The sequence below is a fragment of the Acomys russatus genome, chromosome 21 (assembly GCF_903995435.1).
Source record: "Acomys russatus chromosome 21, mAcoRus1.1, whole genome shotgun sequence".
In the NCBI taxonomy this organism is placed as follows: Eukaryota; Metazoa; Chordata; class Mammalia; order Rodentia; family Muridae; genus Acomys; species Acomys russatus.
In genome coordinates this window covers 9,154,024-9,179,490 of record NC_067157.1, presented here as the reverse complement: position 1 = coordinate 9,179,490, position 25,467 = coordinate 9,154,024, and the positions used below count along the sequence as shown (strand labels likewise).

At 50.0% G+C, this 25,467-nt stretch overlaps 1 protein-coding gene across 1 annotated transcript in view; it reads right to left on the bottom strand.

The window, feature by feature from the left end:
* Foxo3 (forkhead box O3) overlaps window positions 1–18,066 on the bottom strand; it is a 99,567-nt gene extending 81,501 nt beyond the window's left edge. The window contains exons 1-2 of the mRNA XM_051164497.1: window positions 17,949–18,066; window positions 16,225–16,954 (exon numbers count right to left, since the gene is read on the bottom strand). Coding sequence (XP_051020454.1) covers window positions 16,225–16,842 — 618 coding nt within the window. The 5' untranslated portion in view covers window positions 16,843–16,954; window positions 17,949–18,066. The remainder of the gene's footprint in view (window positions 1–16,224; window positions 16,955–17,948) is intronic.
* Between the last annotated feature and the right edge of the window lie 7,401 nt (window positions 18,067–25,467).

Genomic DNA, 25,467 nt, shown 5'->3' with positions numbered 1-25,467 from the left:
TAGAAAAGATCACCCACTGAGGTCTAAAGCAGTTATAATCTCTGAATCTCGGATAAATTATTGACCTTGGAATTTTATCAAAGTAGAAAGACACTCCGCTGGTGACCCACCTCCAACTGCCTACCAGCTCGCTTCCTGATTCTTCCTCAGTCCTCATCTGGAAGACCAGCTGTTACGCTCACACACTACTAAACACACTACAAGATGTTCCATGGCAGGGCCTTGGGGTCACAGGCGTGAAAATGATGGGCAAACCGAAAGCTGCTACTGCACAGTCACACCCACTCATGTCAACTCAGATCCAAGTTTATAATGGTTTTTAGTGGGGTCAGATTACAAACCTACAACTCTCTATAACTTACAGAAATAGGGACTTGGGGACCTTCTCAAAGCCAAGGCCTTCCTTTGGGGCCTCTGACAGAGAGGTGTGAGTAAGTAGGCAATTTCCTGCACTGCCATCTTCAGATAGCTCCAAAGGAGCCAAGGTCTCATGGTCCCTCTGAGATGGAGGGACCCCTTCCACAAGACTGCCTGGCAGTCATGAGCTGGGGTGCTTTTGAAGGAATCTAATTCCTCCGTAAACGAATCCTTAGTGCCAGAACCTTTCAAAATCCGTTGCTTTTCTCTCGTTCTCAAAACATGCCAACAGAGGTCTGTGTTTTTGGAAACCAAACGGAAGCCACGTTTACACGTTTCATCTGTGGGCAGCAGTGGCAGCTTGGGAAGGAAAGCACTCTTTGTTCCAATCACAATAAGTCCCTCTGGCTACACTCCTGAGCTCCCAGGACTCTCTTGCAGCCCAGGTGTAAACGTCGCCAGCAGTACTCTTAACACACTGCTGAAAATTCCACAAACTCTACCTCAGACAGAAGTGTCTCCCGTGCCTGTCCCTCCTGATGGCGTCCAACACCTAAAGCCTCTTCTTGACCCTCGCCAGGACCTTGATGAAGCGGGAGAGCCATCTGCCAGCTCTTCACACTCCCTTAGGCAACCCCGAGCACTGCCTTCTGGGAGCTCAGGGCTGTGACCTGGTACGTTACTACCCCAGGGGCTTGGAGCCCAAACTAACGTGGGTAGCTTCCCCGGCTGTATCCTAAGCATTTCTGAATACCATGTAGCGCCCTGAAGCAGCTGCTAAGGAAGAGGTCCTGAAATGAACGTCCAGTCCCGGCCAATGCACTGTTCTTTCACTATTTATGCCCCTGAAGCCAGCAGCTACGGCTGATATGGCTGATGCCGAGGGCCTGCCTAATGGACTACAGATCCAATGACACTGGCCAGCAGTGATAATTCCATCCATCCCTGGCTTCGCCTTGCACTAAGCAGGCCAGGCACATGTCACCTGCTCGCTCCTCGCCAGAGCGATGCCCGACTCGCCCCTTCTCTCCCTGATTACACCCGGCACATTTCCCTCTTATCTCTCTCCCACACATCTCCCGTCTGTCTGGGGATGAGTCAGAGGCTACTTCCCGGCTGCAGGCTGGTCTTGAAACTGGGGACATTCCCCCAAGGCAAAAAACAAACAACAAATGGAGAAGACCATTAAACAGCCAGAATCCAATCTAAACGCAAGCCCTTTATAAAACATTATCACTTTATAAATGATGTATATTTATATATAAATCATTTTATAAATCATTATATATCTCAGGATGGGCACTGGTTTTCTTTAGACAACTAAGTAACAGCCTTTGTCCCCATAACGGTCACCCAAGTAGGAGATTGGTCCCTGCCTTTTTCAGAAAGCAACAGGGAAAGAAGGATGGGTCTGGAATACCAGAATACTGAGGGGCAGACAGGGCTTTGCTACATTTAACAGGCTCTGTCACAGGATGTCCATTTTTTTTTTTAACCTGCCTGTGCCAGGATTCAGAATAAGACTTCTTGAGTCATCAGGAACTTCACTCACTCAGCAACTGACTTTAGAAGACTTTCTGGGGGCTAGAAAGATGGCGCAGCAGTTAATAGGTTGCCTGCTCCTCCGGAGGACCTAGGTTCGATTCCCAGAACCCACCTGGCAGCTCACAACCATCTGCAGGCCCAGTTGCAGGGCACCTGACACCTTCCGCTCACCTCGGCCAGGAGCGCACGTGGTACCCATCCATACACGCAGGTAAGCAAAACTCAAAGGTAAATCTTTAAAAGAGTATTTTTTAAAAAGCTTGGTCTGACGCTTCAGCCTGCAGCAGAAAAAGGGCTTGTTTAGCACAGGGTACTGCCTGCAATCTCTGACTTACCGTGTCTAGGACGGGTCTGAGGATCTGTAATCCCCACAGACGCTCATGTGATGTCAGCACTGTTGGTCTCAGAACCATACTACGATGGTGAACAGCTTGGTGAATCGGCGGAGTGTGCTGGAAGCCAGCAGCATACACCACAGTAGGTGTCTCAAAAGAAGCAAGTGACTGTGTGTCTCAGCTTTCACGCCTTATACAATGTCTCCCAGCAGCAGCATCTCTTCTTACAAGTCTGCAGACTTTAAAATAAGTTAAGTAGGGACCAACAGAGACAAGAGAAACCAAGTGGGAGGTGGGGACTTGAAATAAACCCTTACAATTACACAAAAGAAAGGAAAAGAGGCTATAGCTAAATGTGACTTGTAAAGGAATGACGGACACCCTTGTCTCAAGAGCCTCAGATCCCACACGACTACATTTCTTTTCATTCAGAGCTGGGAGGGTGGGCAAGGTGGGGGGAGTCGGGGCATGACACGGGGAGGCAACATTCTACCTTGTAATCTTTCCACAGAGGGGGGTAAAAGGGGCCCAAAAAATCATTACCAAAATAGCCAATGACTTCCACAGGCAACAGCTCTCTCATTCTCTGAGACTACGGTTTTCAACCCTGGCTGGACATCAGAGCCGCCTGGGAAGCTTAAAAAAATATGGACGCTGAGGCCCCGCACGTGGAGACGCCACCCTGTCTTAAGTGGGGCATGGGCACTGGCGTTTTTAAGGCTCTCCAGGTGATTCTAAAACACAGCTAGAGCGTGCCCTCATTTGCCAAAGGCTTGGTAGCACTCCAAGAGCCTAGCAGGGAATGCTTTTATCACAAGGTGTACTTTTCCCCAGAAGAGCTAATAGTCACAAACTAGAAGCAAGGGAGCTTGAACTTCCTGCAAATTATCTAAAAATTCAACCTTGAAACCATGTGCCAGAACACTACAACTTCTCCTTCAGCAAAATACAGTGTTTTCTTTTCTTAAGAGACATATTTGAAAACTCTGCAAGCACTTGGTAGTTTAAATGATCATCCAGCAATGCTCTGATAAATTGGATTTTTCCGAAGTTGTCAAATCCTGTGATGCAGACAATAAACATATCAACATATTTTCTTCTTGAGCAATAAAGATGCACTCAAGATAACAAGCAAGGGAACATCTTTTGTCAGCTCCGTGATCTTGCTTGGGGCAGGATGATGAGCCTAAAATAACCTAGCCCCAAGAACAAGACACCAGGCCAGTGAGAACAGCAGGGACTTTGGGGGCCAGTAACGTCCACAGAGCAAATCCTGGAAGCACACAGAGAAGCTCCAGGTGTTGTCATGCCTGTAACCCAGCACCTGGGAAACTGAGGCAGGAGCCCTGTCGGCAAGTTCAAGGCCAGCCCAATACAGAGTTAGACCTTGTCTCCAAAAAACCAAGATCGGTAACAAACAAAATTCTAGGCATGTTTTTTACTACATGAAAAGCTGTAACAGGTCGATCAACTAAAATCAGGTTATAGAATATAGACATCTTTAAATCTTTGAATGAGAACTGCAATTTTTTTTTTTTTTAATTAACCTGGTGACCATTTTAAACCTATTTGAGAAGCCAATGGTTTCTGGTAACACAAGATATTCAATAGGCAGAGCCTCGCTGACACAGGGTGGGGCCCACAAGCCAGCACAGCACGGCACTGGCTGCAGGCCGCCTCAGCAATCAGGCCCAGGGCATCTGCACTCATCAACTGTGGCTTGTTTCCCAGGTTACACAGATGATGCACCTGAACCCCCCCCCCTCTGTCTCTCTCTCTCTCTCTCTCTCTCTCTCTCTCTCCTTCACTCCCTCCTTCCCTCCCTCCCTTCTTTCTTTTCCCCTAAAGAAATCTAAACAAATTCTTGAACTCATAACTGCACCCCTTAACTGGAATAGCTCTGATTTTGTGAGATTATTGAAATAACCCTCTTCCCACCTGTCAAAGAACACCTCCTAGCTCTTGCCCGGGTCAAGGACCAAATATTGCCTAAGTAACTGTGTGCGATAAAGCCTAACATAGAGCCAAAATCACAGAGCCTTCCTTTCCGTCTGGAATAAGGCTCGTTCTTGGAGAGGGAAGAGTAACCAGGTCTGATTGCGATAGCACAGGGCAGCAGGGGACACGCACCGACTCAAGCAGCAGGCTGGAAACCTATCTTTCCTGGACGGGGTTGGAGATAGAAGGCCTGATCTAGGACACGAATTTCAAGAAACAGAACACCAGCTCACTCTGGAGGTTACTGACCCACGAATAAGAGCGCAAATGCACTAAGGCCACACCAGCGGGATCTGCTGCTCCAAGGCCGCCCTGAAAACCCATCAGGACCAGGACACTCCTCAGGGGGCAGTTCTGGGGCTGCTTCTCAGGTAACATAAATGATGCAGCTGGTCTAATCTTTTCATTTTTCCTAAAGAAATCTACACACACGTTTGAACTCATAGCTTCAGCTTTACTTAAAAATGACTCGCAAACTGGGTTAGCCTGTGGGCTACTATTTGTATATACTGATATATAGCGGATAAATGTTGGTGGTGGTGGGACTACCCAGAAAAAAAAAAAAAAAAAACATAAAAACCAGAACCCAACGCAAAACTATGAAAAGTGAGAGAGATTACACAAATCCTGAACTTGGAAATGAACACTGGCTTGGAGCCCCTGAAGGCATGAACTCTAAGAAGACTGTGGCAACAGTGACCTTTTTGGCTGGGGAGTGTTTATGGTGCAAATGTGTTCAAAGAGTTTATCAGAATGCATAGTCCAAAGAGAAGTTGGGACTGGTGGTACGAGCCTATAATCTCAGCGCAAAGGAGGCTGAGGGAGCAAGACTTCAAAATTCGGGGCCAGAGTCGGGGAAAAAATAGAGAGAGAGAGACTATCTCATAGTTGCACACACACCCACACACACACACCAAAACCTTCAAATGGAGACATCTCAGACAAAGTGTTTTACTTTGGAAAACTATTAAAACAAGACAGAAAGTTAACATAACATTAAATAAACTAATATTAAAAAAGATTAAAAAGAAAAATCAAGAGAAGACAGCAAGCAGGGGGCTTTAAGCACCATTCAGTACAAACTTGCTGTGAAATGTGGAGCTCAGGCAATTATCTGGTTAATTTATAATGAAAGAATACCAGCTTTAAAGCTAATAAAAATACTTAAGGAAAAGAAGCAGTTCTGAGATTTGAGTGACCTGAATTAACACCTTCACTATGCACATTTATTTATTTATTTATTTATTTATTTATTTATTTATTTATTTCTGGTCTACTAGGAGAGCACTCTCCCACAGCCTCACAACACCAGTTTCCAAGGAGACACTCAGCAACTTCAAGTGAATGTAGTTTTGTGTACCCTTTAAATATCAGGTTTAAACCCAGAATTGTACCCTTTTTTAAAAGGACAGCGCAGGCACGGTGACCTCCGCCCTTCACCCCGCCCTCTCTGCACGCTGGCTCACGTTATCAGGCAGAGGCTACATGCGCACTCACACTTATCAAAGGGGGCCAGCCTATCGTCTGCACCCTCTCCAGACCATCTCACCGTGAACGCCACAGTCTACATCTTCCCCAACGCACACAGGATGACGTGTGATATGCAGCGGTCTGCTCGCCACTCTACTTATTAGCACAGGGCTAACACATTCCCATGACCAACTGAAAGCAGAATTTGGGGACCTACTCACCCATAATGCCTTGAAGACAGAAGCCGCCAGCCCTTTAGTGGAGACAAATGCTAACCTCGCTGGGCTGGCAGCGTGCATTAGCAACACCCCAGTCTTGGCAGCCTGCCTCTAAGCCCACCAATAACTGCATTGCAAAGAGGCAACCACCTCAGAAAAACATTTTTAATACCTTTAATTATGAAATCTGATTCGGCAGCCAAACTTCTGCCAGGAACTTGTAAATGCTTTTTTATTTATTTATTTTTTTTCTTTCCTGAAACCTACTTTTTCTTGGGGCTGTGTCGTTATCTGTCTACCTGCTGCGAGCAGGTAGGAGCAGGTAGAAGCTCTCTGGAAGCAGAAGTTTATCAGAGAGAAAAGTGCAGCCCGAACAATTCCTTCACGTCATGTCTCCCCCTGTATGTGACCCAGAGTAAAACCACAAGGCAGAGCTGCTAAGTCTACAGGTCTAAAGCATCAAGCCTCCCATCCTCCCACTGACGGCTCTGGCATGTACAGGTTCCTTCAAGTTCTCAGTCCATTAAAATATTCTGAAAAAGAGGCTAAGCCGTGGCCCCATGGGTTCATATGTATTTGAACACTTGGTTTCCGGTTGGTGGAACTGTTTGAGGAGGAGGAGGAAGAGGTGTGGCCTTGCTAAAGGGTGTCATCTAGTTCTCTCTTCGCCTTGTGGTTATGTCTTAAGATACAAGCTCTCTAGCCACATACACTCCTGCCTGTCTCGCTGCCATGGCCCCCTGCCATGTTGGTCATGGGCTCACTCTCTGAAACTGTAAAACCCCATGAAAGGCTTTCTTCTGTAAGTTGCCTTGGTCATGCTGACTCGTCACAGCAACAGAAAAGTAACTAAAAACCAGTGAGCTCAGAGAGACATAAGCTGCCGTCACCATAGCTCCCAAGATTCGTGGCCAAGAATGCTCCGCAGGATTACTGTGAGCACCATTGGTGATCTATGTAAGCAACGCAGCAAACAGCACGTACAAACTTAAGTGGTTGCTGTTTAACTTTTAAATCACTGCAGCCCACCCACGCTCCAGGACGCAGGGAAGGGTGACACAGGGGCCAGAGCTCAGAAGGTAGGCTGGATTTGAGTCCCAGGGAAGCTGCTTTCACTGAGTTTAACCATGTCCTTGACCTGGGATTTACTCACCTTGCAGGACCAATGTTAAGCATAAAAACAAAACCAAACAGACCAACAAACAAAACCCCACATAGTTGAGCAGCTGGCACACAGTAAGCAAGTCACAATTCCAATAAAGTTTCCAATAAGTCACATTCTGAGGTTCCAGGTAGACACGAATCGTCCAAATGCATGATTCAACCCACTTCAATCGTCAAATCTAAATCAACCGAGCATCACAAGATGGGGGCAACAGATCGCAGCACTACAGCAGTATAAAAAGTGAACGCCTCCTGAGATCCATGACCTATCAAGACTCAGCTAGAAGTAATGTTCCGACTCATAGGACTCTGGGAAGGCTTGGGGAATATCCCAAGTACCACAATCAGAGCACTACTAAAACAAACTATCCTAGCTGGGCGCAGTGGCGCACACCTTTAATCCCAGCACTTGGGAGGCAGAGGCAGGTGGATTTCTATGAGTTTGAGGCCAGCCTGGTCTATAAAGTAAGTCCAGGAAAGTCAAGGCTAACACAGAGAAACCCTGTCTCGAAAAAAACAAACAAAAAACAAAATAAAACAAAAAGGTGTGTGTGTGTGTGTGTGTGTGTGTGTGTGTGTGTGTGTGTATCCCTCTGACTTTAATGTGACCTATAAGCGAGTCTTTTCAAGTATAAATCTTTAACAGTCTTTTGTGTGTTACATACGTGCATACGGTGATCAGAAGTCACCCAGCGCATCGCTCTTCAGGAGAACTCTACCTGCTCTTCTGTATCTTGTTTGTGGACACAGGACCTCTCAGGGGCCTGGGGCTGACCCATTAGGGCTGGGCTGCCCAGTCAGAGCTCTCTTAACCTATCTGACTTTCCCTCCCAGCGCTAGGACTACAAGTGCCCACAACATCCCAGTGGGTGGGCATGTGCGCTCATGCGAGCACATGCAGAGGCCACTGGAAGGTGCCAGCTGTCTTCTGTCACTCACCCTGCCTAAAGACAGGGTCTGCCACTGAACTAGAAACTTGCTGTTTGGGGCTGAGCTGGCCAGGGCACTTAGAATCCTGATTCCTCCTCACAATTCTGGGGGCGCAGGTAGCCATGTCCTGGTTTATTACTGGGGTTTGAACTCAGATCCTCATGCCTAAGTGCAAGTGTTCTGACCCATGCCATCTCCCCAGACTACCATGCCAGCTTTACATAGATTTGGGGGTTCAAATTCAGATCCTCAGGCACCCATGGTAAGCATTTCACCAATTAATCATTTCCCTAGCCCGTTGGTATTGGGTATAAATATTGCTACAAATATCAGAACCAAATATGCAAAGGGACAAAGGCAGTGAGGTACTCTTAATTAAAAGCTTACTCGGGGGTGGGGGGGGGGAGTAGCAGACAGGCATGTAACCCCAACCTTCATAGCTGAGTTAGGAGGATTGCAAGTTCAAAGACAGCCTGGGATATAAACTATTTAACTATTTAAATTTAACTATTTTAGATAGGAAGTGATCATGGGTCTTAGGAAACAAAGGTTTTCTTTTTTAAAAGTTATTTTTAGGTATTTAATCTCCATCTCAAAGTACCCTTTTCAAATGAAAACACTTAGTCATGAAACCACTATACAGAGGCTTTTTTTTTTTTTTTTTTTTTTTTTTTTTAAGGTTTTTCATGACAGAGTTTCTCTATGTAACCTCCTTGGCTTGAACTCACAGAGATCCATCTGCCTCTCTGCCTCCCACACGCTGGGAGTAAAGGCCTACACCACGGTGCCCACTTCCTACAGTAGAATTCTTTAAATCAAGACATCTTAGCTTTCTGGAGAAAGGTATACTCAATATTGGCATGAAGACCTGGGCACTCCCTCTGCTGGCTCTGAATTTGAAGTAGATTTTCAATGGCTTCAGGAGCTAAGTTATCATTTTAAGAGCTACATAGACCAAAACCAGAAACAGGATATGGACTCTCCCTACACACCGGACCTCAAAGACATGAACGATACACTTCAAAACAAACCGTGGGAACTGCCACACACGTCCCGGTGCCTTTCATCACAGGCTCAGTCCAGACTGTTGGTTTGGGAGAGGAGTTCCTGTGTTGGCTTTATCGGCCCCCAACTGTGCCACGTCCCTGACTTGCCCTGTGCTGACTTCCTCACAAGAATAGGCTCCAATGTTAGGATCCGCACGATAACCTGGCTTTTCTTTTGGTTTCTTCACCATGGGCCAAGCACTGCACAAGTTTTAGAAGGACCACGGCCGATCAGAGAAGGTAAGCTGTTTCACTGTAGAGTGTTATCTCGTAATAGTCACTGGGCACTGAGGAGGAAAAAAAAGAGAAAAAGATCTCGAGATCAGAAGGCCAAGCCAGCTCTGGAGAAGTAGGACACTTGTGCTGTGCACCGGCCTGGCGCGTCTGCACCCCACCCAGGGCCTGATCCAGCACAGGCCTGCACAGACTGACAGTTCTGCCTGGTTTTCCTAGGGAGGGCTGTGTGTGAAAAAGTGGCCATGACTCTCTGGCAGTGAAAGAGTCAGAATCTGGGTCTTCTATTGAAGTCACCTGCCTAGCCTCCTAGTCAGAAAGCTCCAAACTCAGAGCAGCTACAGGCTGGCCCGGAAGTGGCTGGTCACGAGGACTGGCTGCAAGCTAGCTTCTCTTCCTTCACAGGTGACTTATTTCCCAGCAGATGGAAATAGAGCTTTATGTGCACCCGAGGCTTATGTCCCCAAACACAGAAGATTACAAACAACTTCATTCCCCTGGCCAGCTTGCTCTTACGGGAGAGTGTAGACAGGACATGCTGATGTTAAGACAGCCTGTATACAGACAGGCAAGCCTGACTTCACCTTTTCCTTAAGAAGAGGTCATCCATCATCACGCCTCCTCCCATTTCAGGTGTGAACTGTACTTTTCAAGGACTTTAATATAAGAAAACAACAGCCCAAGGAATTCCACCTTCGCACCCGGTCAATGTCAACATCAAAACCAGGAGAACTAAGGTGTGACACCCTCACACCTGCAAGCATCCAGGCCACCCCACCTGCTCAGTCCTGAGTCACAGTTTCAACTTTCTACAGCAAGAGTCTCAGAGGGCCTAGCGTCACGGGTTGGGGACAAAGTGAAGCTCCACCTCCAAGTATCAGAGCGCGTCCCTGTCCACCTCCAAGTATCAGAGCGCGTCCCTGTCCACCTCCAAGTATCAGAGTGCGTCCCTGTCCACCTCCAAGTATCAGAGTGCGTCCCTGTCCACCTCCAACTCTGTGCATATCTGAGAGTCAAGGGAAGATACAAAGAATCAGACCGGAGTAGAGGTGTATGCTGGGCCAGGAAGTGAGACGATTTCTGCAGCAAGGTGAACTAAGAGTGTTGGTGAAGAAGGGCAAAAACAAAAAACTGGAAAAACTAAACCAAAACTCAACACATCCACTCCTGTGAGTCAGCTGAGAAGGAGGAGGAGGAGGAGGAGGAGGAAGAGGAGAAGGAAGAAGAGGAGGAGGAGAGGAGGAAGAGGAGAAAAAAGAGGAGGAAGAGGAGGAGGAGGAGGATGAAGAGGAGAAAGAAGAGGAGGAGGAAGAGGAGGAGGAGGAAGAAGAGGAGGAGGAAGAGGAGGAGGAGGAAGAGGAGGAGGAGGAAGAGGAAGAGGAGGAGGAAGAAGAGGAAGAGGAGGAGGAGGAAGAGGAGGAGGAAGAAGAGGAAGAAGAGGAAGAAGAGGAAGAGGAGGAGGAGGAAGAAGAGGAAGAGGAGGAGGAAGGGGAGGAGGAGAGCAGCAGCAGCAGCAGCAGCCCAGGAGCGCAAACGAGGTAGAAGCTTGCAGAACTACCAGGAGCAGCAGCGAAACCACAGAGCCAGCACCAGACACTACAGAGCGGCAGTGCCCTGAACTCCTGCGAACACAACGCTAACCGCATTCCAGCAAGCTGTGAAACCCTGACCCGGTCACTCGCCCTCCTGGCCTACTACTTCACCAGAAAAAAAAGTGAAGCAGACCTTTTAAGGCCCCTCTTAGTTAGGAAGTTGAAGAGCAGTTCGCATGAGTCAGCTCTCTCTGGTTCCACCTCCTCCAGAGGCCTGGCCTCCCCGCACGAGGCCGGCCCCATCAACATAACTGACTGGCCAAATCACATCCAGTGCGGGGCTGCAGGCCAGCTCTGACACAGGTGGACTCTGAGAAGCTGAGGAGTCTCTCAAACCATCAAACTACAGAGGCCTCATACCACAGAGGCCCGGCGTCTCTACAGCAGGCTCAGAGAGATCTGCCGATAGCAAAGGACAGCCCGAACCCAAGTGCAACGCCTACTTTGCCATTTGCAACAGCGTCTCGGCAGGGGTGAGGGAAGCACAGAGAAAAACAGAAATACAGGTGTGCAAGATGCCAACCGTGAGCGGTAAGAGCACACTCGTTCCCAAAGCACAGGCTTCATGCTAGCAGCCGGGCTCTCCCCTCCGGACCATAAACTCCTGTGAACTGGAATTGTGTCTGCCTTATACCACCATCTTTTCCCCGGGGCTGGGCGGGATGCCCCATGTACAGTGTGCTTTTGAACTGGTTCCTAGACTCCTCTAATTTGTGACACATATAAAGGAAATAAATTAGTCAAGAATAGGACCAAGTTCGTCTCCCAAAGGAAAGAAATGAAAACAAAATAAATTTCATTTTCTCTCCAGCCCTAGAAATCCGGACTCTGAGGTACCAGCAACGGGTAAGAGGGAGACTCTCCAAAACGCACAGGCCCGCCAGGCTCACCTGTGCACTGGCAGCAAGAGGCCTGGGTGGTTGGTGTCTACTTAAGGTTTTTTTTTTCCTGTCCAAGTAAATAATTTCTTTAGTAGACATGGCCTTTTCATAAATCTTCCAGATAAAACTGTCCAGTACGTTTAAGCAGGAATAATCAGAAGCAGAGCACTAAAAAGTTTACCGTCGACTTGTGTTCTATGGTATCATTTCCTTAAAATAGAAGCCTCCTAAAGTCACCTAAAAATAAGCCTGCTGTAGTTTCATTTTCTGAGGAGATACACACATGAAAACACACCCTTGGCTTCTTTCTCAAGGGTCGTTTCTGTTAAACGGGGTTCAAAGAGCTAAGTCGAAAAGGTCTAATTTCTTCACGTCACAGGTCAGTGACACAGCTTTGCAAAAGAGGACAGCAGTCCTCAGCGCAGGCAGCGCTGCCGTAGAAAGAGGAAGCGTGTTGTTACTGGGAACCACTGACAACCGACAGCGCTGCCAGAGGAAATTACAAAACAGCGAAGGCCGGAGCACAAGACAGAGTCTTCACACACGGCTGTAAGCGGCCTCTGGGGATCCAAAAGGGACAAAGATCAAAACTGCAAACCAACATGGAATTACGGCTATGCCATTTTGAGATTTAAAACTAAACTTTAAAACAAGTTGCAGTTAAAATAACATTTTCTTAATACAATATACTGAAGTCTCCCCAGGTCTGGGGTTCCTTCGGTGACGTGTGGGGGGAGGCATTGTGGGGTGGTCAACTCTCACCTTTTTGTTTTTAAAGACCTTGCTATCAAGCAAGAAAGCACACTTTCCCACAACAGGTTCAGACTGTAGCAGAGGTTTCACACAGTAGATACCCCATAAAAAACACATGAGAAATAAGTGAGTGTGGGGGTTTGGGTAACAGAGTAAATGCTACGCAGGGGGCCCTGGTAAGTCCTAGAGACCTTGGGATCTCCCAGTAGAGGGAACTGAGGGAAGTCATTCAAACTGCAGTGCATTTCAAGTAAACTTAACCTGAATAAAGAAACTGTAACCTTTTCCCCTAGCAACCACATTCTACTTTCAGGGCTGAGGTAAGGGCGCCTGTGAGATAGCCATCGCCCTCCCTGAGCACGGGCTTCTTCCTCTTTTGTTAAAATGCTCTCTTTCTTGCCATTTGTGCTACTTCAGACTTCCTCAGCAAGCACACCGGCAGACGACATACATGCAGCAACTCAAATGCGGCACACCTTTGCTGGGCCTCCCCTCCTGTGCCTCCTTCTGATGCTGAGGTGATCACCAGTGTTTGTGGGTAAATGTGCTTCTCAGGAAGCAAGGAAAAAAGGGGGGGGGGAGGGTAGTAATTTGAAGAAAATAGCATGAAAAACCTCCAAGGCCGAGACCCTCTACACCTGTAGCTGCTAACTAGCCTTGTACCACCTGAGATCTGAGACCAGCCTTTAATATGAAATACCAGGTTCTTTACCAATGGAGGGATCGAAACTATATCAGCAAACTTTATCCTGGCTACACTTAGGATCACCTGAAGAACCAAAAAACAGGGCTGATGGTAAATTATATCAAATTCTCTGAACGCTAGGATTTTTCAGCTCTTGCCACCAGTGCTGGAAAAGACTAGTCTAAATTCCAAGGCATCTTTTCTAATTCTGTAATTTTGGGTTTGTTTTTGTTGTTGTTGTTTTTTGAGATAGTCTTTCTGGTAGGTAGTCCTGGAACTCCTAGAGCCACGTACATCAGGCTGGCCTCAAACTCAAGAGAGACTGCCTGCCTCTGTCTCCCGAGTGCTGTGATCAAGGGCATCTACCATTAAGTCCCGGGCTTCATTCTATAATCTTAAAGTGATAATTCTGGTTAAAAGAGTCACATAATGTTTGGGCCCAAAACACCACAAAAGCCTCAGACTCTGCATACCTGCCCTGCATGCAAATGTCAGCAGGTTAACCTTAATTCTAGACATTTTTAGAAGCTAAAAATACTAACGTGTCGCTCACAATGAAAGTACCATGGTTAAAGTGCAGGTTTCCAAAATGACTCGTCGTCGTCACAGCCGTCTGTTCCTAAACTCGGATGCATGGAAGTGGGTCACACTTAGCTCCTGGCCTCTCTCCTTACCTCTTCCTCCAGCCCCACTAACCAGCAAACAAGAAAGGCTGGCTATTAGTCATAGCCAGTATATAAAACCGTCCTTGTGTTCAAAGGGCCTTCTCTCTCCATCGTTAAAGGCATGAAGCCCTGCATGGCTGCTTCCTTTGATGAAGGTCATCTTATAAAAACTTCAGCTAAATTATATTCCTTCAAGTCTTCGAGGATTACCTGACATATATCCTTAAAGTAAAAATAATCACAAAACGTATGCCCTGAATTAAACACAGTTAAGCCTTGAAATATTCTACTGGCAATATTTCATATGGCTTTAGTGAAAAAGAGATAGCAGCAAAATACTACGAGACAAATAAACAGTTCTAACAGAAAACCACAGATGACTATGTCCCTTAGCTCTGTTGAAGTCTTGAAATCTTTATGAAAATATGGGCCAAACTCAACGTGTGGCTACTTCTGGTAACCACTTTCTGAAGTAAATCTTAAAAAATTAAAAACTCAGACATACAAAACTGTTATTTTTATAAGCACAATAGCAAGAAACACTACTTACATAAGTAAATTACTTTTGTAATCCTAAAACCAAACAGTAGAAAAGGGCTATTGAGATGACTCAATGGGGCAAAGGCATTTGCCACCAAGTCTAATGGTCTGAGTTCAACTCCCAGGATCTACCCCTCCCAAAAGTTGTCCTCTATTTTATTTATATTTATATATATATATAATATGTTATAGATACAATATATATATTATATATTATAGACACTATATATATATTATATATATTAGGAAAGATCAAAAAACTTTTCTACATTAACTTTTACAGTTAAGTAACCTCCATAGCAAATTCAAATATAGAGGATTTAATTTCAAGTGTGAAATTTTTGAAAAATATTCCGAACTCCCAAAATGCATTTTGCCCAATCCTACACACCCCTCCCAGACAACATACACTGCCATGAACTCTTTCTGTCCACTCCAGAACATTGCCAAAGCCATCACATTAGCAATACTTTCAAAGAGAAGCCTCTTCCCTTGTGTAGCCAACCCTAGCCTCACACGTGCGACACAGCTTTGGAAAACATAAGCTTGTGACATCAGCATTTGTATCACCCAGAATGAAACAGACTTGTGGAATCGTATCAAAGCACACACTTTGCTTTTAAGCCATCTGAGCAAGGCTCTGCAGTACCGGGCACTTTGTAAATTTTTTTTAAAAGGCCACTTTATCTGCACGGCTCTCCCAGAAGCTTTCTTCCAGGTCTCTACAAAGATTGAAAGCAGGAGCAACTGGAAAAGGCCTTAACTCCAGCGATGTGGGGCTCAGCACTGTCTTGGGGGGGTGGGGGGCGCTACCTTGGGGGGTGGGGGGCGAGCCTGGAGGTGGTGAAGAGCACGGCAACCCAGCAGGGAAACAGGAGTCAAGCTCTTTGGATGCCTAACTGCAGGAAGTCATTACATCATAGGCCTTTCCTCACCTCTTTCCCTACCACGTGTCGGGTCCCCCAAGAGGCTGAAAAGGAACAGAAGAGTGTCTCCGCTGGCTCATTTATAGGTAGGAGCCATTAGGCCCAACCCTGCAATCAACTCTTCCCTCCCTCCCTCCCACATAGGTAAAGCTCAGAAACGGAGTCCCCAACACGTGACACCTGCCTCAAATACTGCCTACAGCAGCATAGGCCTCCTGCACGGGAGCAGCAGGTGTAGCCACTTTTTGATGACGGACCTGGCCTGTTCCAAGCCCCAGAGCAGTTAGTTCAGAGGCGTCTGGAAGGCTTGCTGGCTGGCGTGACGTCTCTAAAGAATAAAGGTGTGTGAGGAAAGGCTTGAGAGCCGGTCAGCAGTCTGCAATCCTTGTTTTAATGGGATCGGCTTGCCTGTTGGTGTCAACACCCACAAGCACAGTTGGACCCAAGGATCCTCATTCAGTTTGCTAGCATCATGGTCCTGCCACTGACTGGCCCGCCATCCCAAACACTCAGGGACACAGGCCCCTTCCCTCCACCCACACCGCCCTCCCTGCATCCTACACTTCCGCCACACTCCCTCTATTCCAAAGTTGGCCGGGGACCTACCTCCTCCCCGCAGTCGGGGTAATCCAGCAAATACAAACGTTCGGGTCCTTTCCCTGGTTAGGGTCCCTTGCCCACAGCTTCCTCACCTAGGCATGCCCAAGGCTTGCCCGGAACCCTCGTTTCCCACTCTGAGGCCACCCCCAGGCCTCCCTCCTCTAGGAGTGGAAAGAACCCCTCAAAGCTTCACAACGACCCTCTCCGGGAGCTGGCAAACAGATAGCTTCAACACGCGCCTGCCGCGGCGCAGGCCGGGCAGGCCAGCCCCTGGTAGGTACGCACCTTCCAGCCCGCAGAGCTGTTGCTGTCGCCCTTATCCTTGAAGTAGGGCACACAGCGCACCATCCACTCGTAGATCTGAGACAAAGTGAGCCGTTTGTCCGGGGAGCTCTCGATGGCGCGGGTGATCAGGTCGGCGTAGGACAGGTTCCCCCAGGCATTCCGTCGCGAGGAGCATTTCCTCGGTTGCCCAGAGCCCCCAGCCGCCCCCGGCTGCAGCGGTGGCAGTGGCTGCTGAGGCTGCAGTGGCGTCTGCGTGCCCCCGCTTAGCGCGCCTGCGGCGGGCGCTGGCCCGGTCCCGAGGTCCTGCCCTCCCGGAGCCAGCAACCTGGCCGAATCCTCGAGCAGCAGCCCGGAGCCCAGCGTGCTGCTCACACCGCCACCGATCACCATGGCCGAGCTGGCTCGGCCGCCGCTGTCCTCGTCGTCTTCATCGTCGTCCTCCTCGGGGATCATGGAGTCTGCGGCCGTCTCCCCCGAGGGCTTGGCTGGGCTAGCCTGCAGCTCCGGCCTCTGTAAGGGCCACGTACAGGAGCGTGGCCGACTCTGGGGCTCGAATTCTGGGTCCAGCTCCACTTCGAGCGGAGAGAGCGGGACCGGGGAGGCTGGTGCCTCTGCCATCTTCGCTGCCTGCCCGCCGCCCGCGGCTCGGGCTCCTGCGCTCTCTTCTCGCGCTCAGGCTGGGTGCGGCGGCGGAGGGACGGGGCGCCGCGAAGGCTCGGGCTCAGGCTACCTAGGGAAGCGCCAAGAGAGTTGGTTATCCCGTGCGGGAGCCTAGTCCACGGAGACTCCTAGCCCGCCGCTGCCGCCGTCGCCACCTAGAACGGGCGGACCTGGGGACTTGCATCCCGCGAACCTGGCGCAGCAGACGCCGCCCCCTGGCCTGGCCGCCCAGGAGACGCGAGCGAATCGACGGCCGCGCGCCGGGCAGCCCCCTCCCCCGCTGCCGTCGCCAGATCGGCAGGTCTCTCCCGGGCTAGGTGGCGGGGCGGGGCGGGGGGGGGGAGGAGGAGGGGCTCCCGGGAGAGGGGTGGCCGGGCCTCTGTGAGTGGGCAGCCTCCCGACCCCAGCTGCATAGCGGCGGTCGGAGGGCGTGCGTGCGTTTGTTTATGTTTGGCTCTGGCCCGCTCAAGCGCCTCCCGCGGAGGCGCAGCCGAAAGTCAGCAGAGTCCTGGGCTCTTCTCCCTTTCCCGGGCCCTGCGATTCCCCCCACCCCTGCACACCCCTCCCAGAAGAATGGCCCGAGCCTCGGGCTGGCGCAGGGCAACTCCCGTCTCTTCCTCTCCACCCGCGGACCAGCAGGGCGAGCGTGGGGTCTGGGCGCAGGGTCACTTCCAACAAGAGAGAGAGGGCCGACCCCGCAGGACCCGCCACTAAGAGGATCTGAGGTGTATTTTCTTGGGGACGTGGGGCCCTCCGCCCCCTTCCAGGTCAGAAACGGGAGGGAGGAAGCAAGTGGAAACATAAATCTTCCAACAGGTCGGGGAGCGCCAAATCTCTCGGGGCTGCCAGAAAACCCGGACCAGCACGTTCATCACCTCCTTGCTCCCGCTGCTGCCATCTTGACAGTTCCCCCCTTCCCTCAAGTCCTTTAAAGACACTAGCGGGAGAGAAGGGGGGAGCACACCGAGTCACGGGGAGGGAAAGGGAAGCGCCTGGCCCAGCTCAGAAACAGATCCGGAGTCACTGGGAAGACGGCCGCCCCGCTGCACAGCTCCGGCGCCTACCTCGGCTCCTTCCCTTCAGGGACAAGGCGGGAGGACGCACGATTCCGCGCGAGCCCAGGGCACCGCGACGAGGGGGCGCTCGGGCCGCCGCCGCAGCCCGCCGGAGGTACCGCCTGTCAGCTTGGGCGCCGCCGCCTTCCACATTCCTCCTCCTCCTCCCTTCCACGAGCAGGGCGGCCGCGGCAGCAGCACAAAGTTATAGACACACGCAGGGAGCCTCAACCTAGGCTGACGGCGGGGCGGGTCCCCGCCCAGGGGGAGGGCTGGGGCGGGGGCCGGGGTGTGCAGCCGTGCGTGCGTGTGGGAGTGCGCGTGTGTGTTCACTCGCGCCTGCGCGGGCCTGCGGGAGTCGGGGGGTCGGGCGCGCGCCGCGGGCAGGGATGCGGCCGCCACCCGCAGCCCTCCGTGCCGGGGCTCCTCCTCGCTCACCGGGAATCTCAACGGCCACACCGCACCACGCTGGCCCGGGACGGGCGGCCAAGTTAGAGAGCGCCGCGGTGCGCAGTCGCGGGCCCTCTCCGCGCCGGGCCCACCCTTGGGCTCGCGGGTCCCCGGCCTGCGTGTCGTCGCCCGCCCGCCCTGGTATCGGGTTCCCCATTAGAACCCGACACCAGGTAACACCCGAGATAAGATTCTAGCCGCAGATGACAAGGGTTACCTTGGCGCGGAAACCCTGGCCGGCCAGACAGCGGTGCCTTCCATTAGGCACCAAAAGGTGTGTACTGGGCTCTTACCTGGGACGCCCAGCCACAGTCGTGCTTCGCTGTTCACGGATTTGGTTTTTTGTTTTTTTTTTTTTAAAGGCAGACCAGAAAAAAAGTGTAACTCGGGAAGAAAAGTGCAGTGCGCCCCAGTCCTAAGCGCAGGCGCGGATACAGAACTGGAATCGGGCAACAACAACACTTTTATTCTAACACAGCAGCTGACTACGTGCTTGACTTTTTAAAAAGTCTTTAGGCGTCCAAAAAAAAAAAAAAATGCACCTTCACCAGTCCTTATCACAGGATCCGTGCATCTAAACAGTACGTGTGTGCGCTCCTGCGCCACATGCGACACGAATACCGAAAGTCTACCCGCTCTCATTCATGTGTATACCCCCCCCCAAAAAAAAAAAACACACACACACACACAAAATCCTCTTCAGCCACTCAGATGAGAGTCTGAGCTCTGCAACAGCCCAACACACAAAACACCGCCAGCGGAGAAGCGGCCACAGAGGCCGCCTACCCTGGAACTCCGGTCTCCGGGCTTTGCGCGCGACCCGTCACTCAAGTGACGTGAGGCCCCGCCCCTGCACCAAGCTAGTTCGACGCGTGCAAACAGATGATGTCATTGTCTCTACACGCGCGTGACCCCGGAGCCCTGCGCCGCGTCGCCATTCGCTGCGCCGCTTCCTCGTCAAGCCACGCCGCGCGCTGACTGGCCGCCGCCGCAAGTCTCCGGGCCCCCAGACGCCCCTCTCTACCCCCTCGCCCCCGCCCCCAGCAAATAATAAACAATCGAGTAAAATTGGAAGGACGGAGGGGGAGGGAGGGCAGGGAGAGCGAAGGCGCCCCGGAGGCAGCCCACAGCGAGCAGACGGCGGGAGGACTACCGGGAGGAGGGTGGAGGAAGGAGGGAGCGGACCTGGGCCGCACGCCCCGACAGGGGAGGACACTTGCTGGACATCTGCGAGGAGAGCCAGCTACGTCGCCGCGCGCTAAAGGGCCCCAGGACCCGGGAGAGAACCGAGTGGGAGGAGCCTGGTGGCCGGGGCGGTGCCTGACGGTCGGGGCGGAGCCTAGCCCTTGGGGGCGGAGTCTAAGTGCGCAGACGCCTCCGGGCGGAGCCGGGCGACACGTGCGGGGAGGAGGGGGCGCGCTGCATGGGCTCGCCCGGGACGCGCGTCCCGGGCGGCGGCGGCTCGCGCGCTTGTTTACCAGCACACGTGTGTGTTATTTTTGAAATGGAATGTGGGGCCGCCCGCGTCGGTGGAGGGACGCGGTGAGGCCCGCGCTGCGGCCTCCCCGGGTGCTGCTGGCTAAGGCTGCCTGCGTGTTGGCCCAAACAACGCGCTTCCCGCATCTTAGCGGGAGGTTCGGGCCGCGCAGCCGGACGGCGAGGTTCGGGCGCTACCCAAGCTGCTGCGGGGGACGACGGGCGCCAGCCGTCAAACGCTGCCGCCTTTGCGTGCGGTCCCGCCTCCTGCCTTCGGGAGAACAAAGCCGCAGCCTTCGTTACACACTGGTGCACACACCTGGACCAGAAGGTGGACTCTTGACACCCTTCGTGGTCTGTGCCCTTGCTCCGAATATCCCCGGTCCTTAAGTGCAGGTTTTCGGGGGTGCATGGCTCGGCCCAATAAACGTGTTGCCGTCACCTCGGCTTGTCACCTCAGCTTGTCTTTAGGAAGAGCTGAAGAAAGGAATCCTGCCTTCTAGGGTTGCTACGTAACCTTAGGACCTGCCCCTGTTCTTTCGACTGCTCCACTAAGATGGTGATGTGAGATCACAAACTCAGCTTCGAGTGCCTGTGCCCCAAGTGGATGGGGATTTGTGCAGAGAGGTTAGGGTTTATTACGCCAAGCGCCAAAAACTTCACTTACTGTTCTAAAACACCAAAAACATGCTATGAAAGAAAACTATGCATCTGTAAGTCTAAGCTGTTTGTCCCATTAGAGTGCAGACCTGCAGAAGTAAAAAGAATGTGTTAACACTGGCTGGGCTCTGAGCCATTAGATTTTCACTGTAAACAGGTTGAGTGTTCATTACCAAGTGCATATCCTAAGGGCATCCAAAAATTTGGGGCGTTAAGATTGATTCATTTTGAGAGCACTCTGACCCTGACAGTAGGGAATGAAACCAGACACAAAATGCCATTTCTTTCAAAGACTTACAGCCTTAATTGGTGCCACAAAAAAATACTTAAAAGTTAAATATTTCAAGAATTTGAAATCGATGCAAGACAAACCAAGGACATGGAGATAGTGTTGGTAAGTGTCAGATGTGTGTGTTTCAACCAGGGGATTTATGCATGACATTTGTACCCATAGGAAAAACTTCGACAACACAGTCGAACTGCAGGCACTTCCTTCGTGCTGCCTTTCCCTTGGCCCGCCCTTTGTAGACCTCCTGATATCCTCCATTTCCTCCCATGACCTTTGTTCCCATCTGAACTTTATTATTATAGGAAAACTGGCCCAGTCAAATGCCTGTGTTATCTTTAAGGTATACATCTTCTGTTTTTGCTTTTAAGACAGGGACTCATGTAGTCCAGGCTGGCCTTGTACTCACTATGTAGCTAAGGTTAAAAACAACAACAAACAAACAAACAAACAAAAACATTCCCTACCTCTCTCCTGACAAAGTTTTATATTTTTCCCCCTGTGAATGACTTATAATCGTGATTATCCGTTTTTCTGTAAATTCAGCTACTAGAGGAACAACATTTAAACATTTTAACCTGAATAAAGTGAATATTGAATACCTAGCTGGGAGGGGGGCTGGGAAGAAGTACAGGCTCAGCTTCCTTAGGGACTGCAGTTGTACATAGAGAACAATCCTCTGTGTCGGCAGGCCATGGTGCGCCTCTCCAACCCCAGAGCACAGTCCTCCCTGTAGGCAGGCCATGGTGCTCCTCTCCAACCCCAGAGCACAGTCCTCCCTGTAGGCAGGCTGTGGTGCCCCTCTCCAACCCCAGAGTAGAGTCCTCCCTGTAGGCAAGCCATGTGCTCCTCTCCAACCTCAGAGACTAAATTCTTGGTGCTGAGCACACTGCGTACAAGAAAGTGTTTGTTGATAAAAGTCGGAGGATGACACTCTGAGATGAGTTCTGCTTTGGCATGAGGAGGTAGTGACAGCTAGCTAACCTTTACTTGTCACTTGGTGTGCTCAAGGCCCTGGTCTGAGTGCGTCATTTGCAGGTCAAACCTCACAGAGTTCACATGAGAGTGGTTCAATAGCGCTAAATGACAAGCCTAAGGTCCTGAGTTCAGTCTGACCCCTTCATTTACCGGCTCTCGACTTTGGGAGATGTTTTTCAAACCCAGAGCCCCGGTCCAGACTGGGCTAAGGGATGCTATAGCCAGGAAGCATTTGGATTAGAGTTGCTGTACTAAGGAGCTGCCATAACGTGAAGATGGGGCAGCGAGGCGGCTCAGCCTAGAAAGGTGATTTCTGCCACATGGCCCCATAAGCCATGTGATGAAAGGAAAGCAGACGGCTGTGGTGGTGCACGCCTTTAATCCCCACACTCCGGAGGCAGGGGCAGGCAAATCTCTGAGTTCCAAGAAAGCCAGGGCTACACAAAAAAATCTTGTCTCAACCCCACTCCCCTTCCCCCAAAAAAAGAAAAGAGAAAACTGACTTCTACATATTATCCTCTGACCTCCACATGCTAACCATGAAAGGCTTGTGGCCATGTGTGTGTGTGTGTGTGTGTGTGTGTGTGTGTGCATGTTAAATAAACAAATGTTTAAAAGATATTTTTAAAACATAGAAGATAGCCAGGCTCCATTCTGAACCAACTACATTTGCGTTCTGAAGGCAGAGTCTGGCTCTGAAGGTTTCTTTTCAGCATTTGCCAGGCAAATCAGAGGCAAGGGTGCGGGAGACCCCCTCACGCAGGAACCATTGCATGACGAAGGAACTCTGTTGCATGCTCCTGTGGTCTCTCGCAGTAGTGACTGGGTCCTTCCGAGCACGAGGACGGGGCTATTACCTTATTCCACTCAAGGAGGCAGGCTCATCCAGAACAGCCTGCTGGGGCGAGACCATCCCTCTCATCCTATAGGACTTTGCCTCAGGTCACACTCAGGGACTGGCAGCCTCAGAATCCGGCTCCAAGTCTGTCAGAGGCCATGGCAGGTGTGTCTCTCCCAGGCTTGATTTGAGTCTCCAGCCACAGGTGCAGAGGAAAGGAACTGTACGCCAGCCACTTGGCCTTGGTCAAGAAATCTGGAGCCAGCGGAGCCACAGGTCCCCAGGACTTCCACAGCCAGCCAGAGCTGTGGCTTGTCCGGCCAAATCTGTCCCCGTGTGGCTCTCTCTTGGGTGTTTTCAAATATTGTTGTCAGCATTTTAAAGAAAAAAAAAAGATTTTACTTGAAATATAGATTTGTGGGAGGGAGGGGAACAGAAAGATACAAGAGAGGGAACAAGATTCAAGATTTAATCTGAATAAATTATTTAAATAAAAAAAAGGAAATCTAGATTTGTAAGTCTTGAACTATAGGAAGGTCTGGTAACCACTCTGTCAGGCCCTTGTCCGGGATTCATGTATCCTTCCGGGTCCCTGAGCATTAACCTACCCACCCCACCCCTCGCCCCTTGCCCATTCTACTGTGGCTGGAGTTGGTACACCACGGCAGTTCCTGCAGGCACTTGTGTTGTTGTTTGGATGGACTCTGTGGGCTGTCTACACCCCAAAATGCAGCAAACCAAACCTGCCTGCCTCCCTCCTTCTATCTTCCTTCTCGCCTCCCTGTTAGCCAGTGCATCGTCACTGGTCCTGTTTCCCACCTCTGTCTCCCATTCTAAACTAGGAAGTTTGTTCTGAATAGAGAGGAAAGGGGAAGCAGCTGGCTGTGGTGACACATTCCTGTAATCCCAGCACACTGGAGGCTGGGCAGAAGGATCAATAGTTGGAGGCCAGCCTGGAGTGGGGGACAATACTCAAAGACACAGGCACACTTAGGGGCACAACTTCACATAAGGGCTGGACAGACGTTCAACAGTTAAGACCTTTTCTGCTCTTGCAGAGGACCTGAGTTCAATTCCCAGCAGGTCACTCATAATAGTAACCCTAGCTCCAGGAGATCTGCAGTCATGTGCACAAAACCCACATGCAGACTCACACACCTAAACATAACTTTTAAAATAATACATTTTAATCTTTTTTAAAAAAATCCTGCACCTCAACTCTGCTTAGCAACTGACTGCAGAATCTAACCCTGTATTTAAAGTACTTCAGTTCAATAGGATAAAATAAGGAAATACTCAGAGTGAACTTTTTTTGTTTTGGGGTTTTATTTTTCAAGATGGTTTCTCTGCATAGCCTTGGCTGGCCTAGATTTGCTTTTGTAGACCAGGCTGGCCTCGAACTCACAGCTGTCCACCTGCCTCTGCCTCCCAAGTGCTGGGATTGCAGTCATGCGCCGCTGAATCCGGCTCAGAATGAACTTTTTGATGAAAACTAAACTTGATAAATAACAAAACCAAAAAGAAAACTGGTCACATAGCACCAGGAGTCCCCGTAGAATCTTATTTCTCAACTGTATCATCAGAAGGCTTAGTTTTCTATTTAAGATGATTTTTTTAAGTCTTTATTTGAAATGGACAATGAAGCCAAGTGCATAAATGGATGCTCTCCTGGGGCCCTCAGCCCGTTTGGGTACCGGCCACTCGTATGGAGCCTCTCAGATTCAGGCCTTGCTGCTCTCCCTCAGGAACGGAAAGCCCTTAGAAGGCAGGGATGGTGCCAGCTCATGGAAACACAAGCTGAGCTTTTTACTTCCTTCACTTGTTGATCACAAAAATACATCGCTGAAGAGGGAGTGGGTTGCCATGACAACTCTGACCAGAAGGTCCCACATGACATACATGGATTTTGGAAAGGAAAGAGGCTGTGGCCACCACGAGCCAACCTTTCTCGGGTGGACAGCAGCAGAGAAAAAAGCCCAAGTGACAGGCTGGTGACGTCGGAAAGCAGTGTGTCACCCACACCTGACAATGCTGGATTCATTGACAACCTCCAGTCCCTTTAACCGCTATGTTCAGACTGGATTGGGAAGAAAGCAGAGGTCCACGCTGAAGGAGCTCTCAGAGCTACTTTGACCCCCATCCCAAAAATTATCACTAAATTGTTCTTCTAAAACTGACCGCTTCACAAATAAACACCTAACAGCACCCTTTTCTCTAGGCACTAAAAACTACTCTCTATGCTGTTGTCAGGCCTTCCGCCATGCCGCAACTGTACACTCATATTAAAGTGATCGGGCCGAAGTTTATACCAATAATTTTGAACTTCTGCATGCAAGAAAGACTCATTTAATTTACATGGCAATGTGAGGCGGCTCAGAAACTTCCTTCTCAAATCCATAATGTCATCTTTCCCAAGGATATTTCTTTCTCTTGGATATGAAACAAGTTTATTGGCCTTAAATTACAACTTACCCAACATAAAGCAAAGGTATCGAGATATTTTTAGCATATTTTAGTATGTTTTTACATTTGAAGGTCTTCTTCTTTTCACCAGTATACTACCTCCTACTTTTTAATCAAGAAATACAACATAATATACATATGTACACACACACACACACATATAATTGCAGAACAGTTTTCCATGTATGCTAATGGTGCAGCTTAATGAATGATTACAAAGAAAACACAAGCGGAGCCTGGGAGACAGTTGCTGTAAAGCCTGGTGACTTGAGCTCAATCCTTGGGATTCATGTGAAGGAGAAAGGAGAGAAACAGCTCCACCAATTGTCACACACACACACACACACACACACACACACACACACACACACACACAC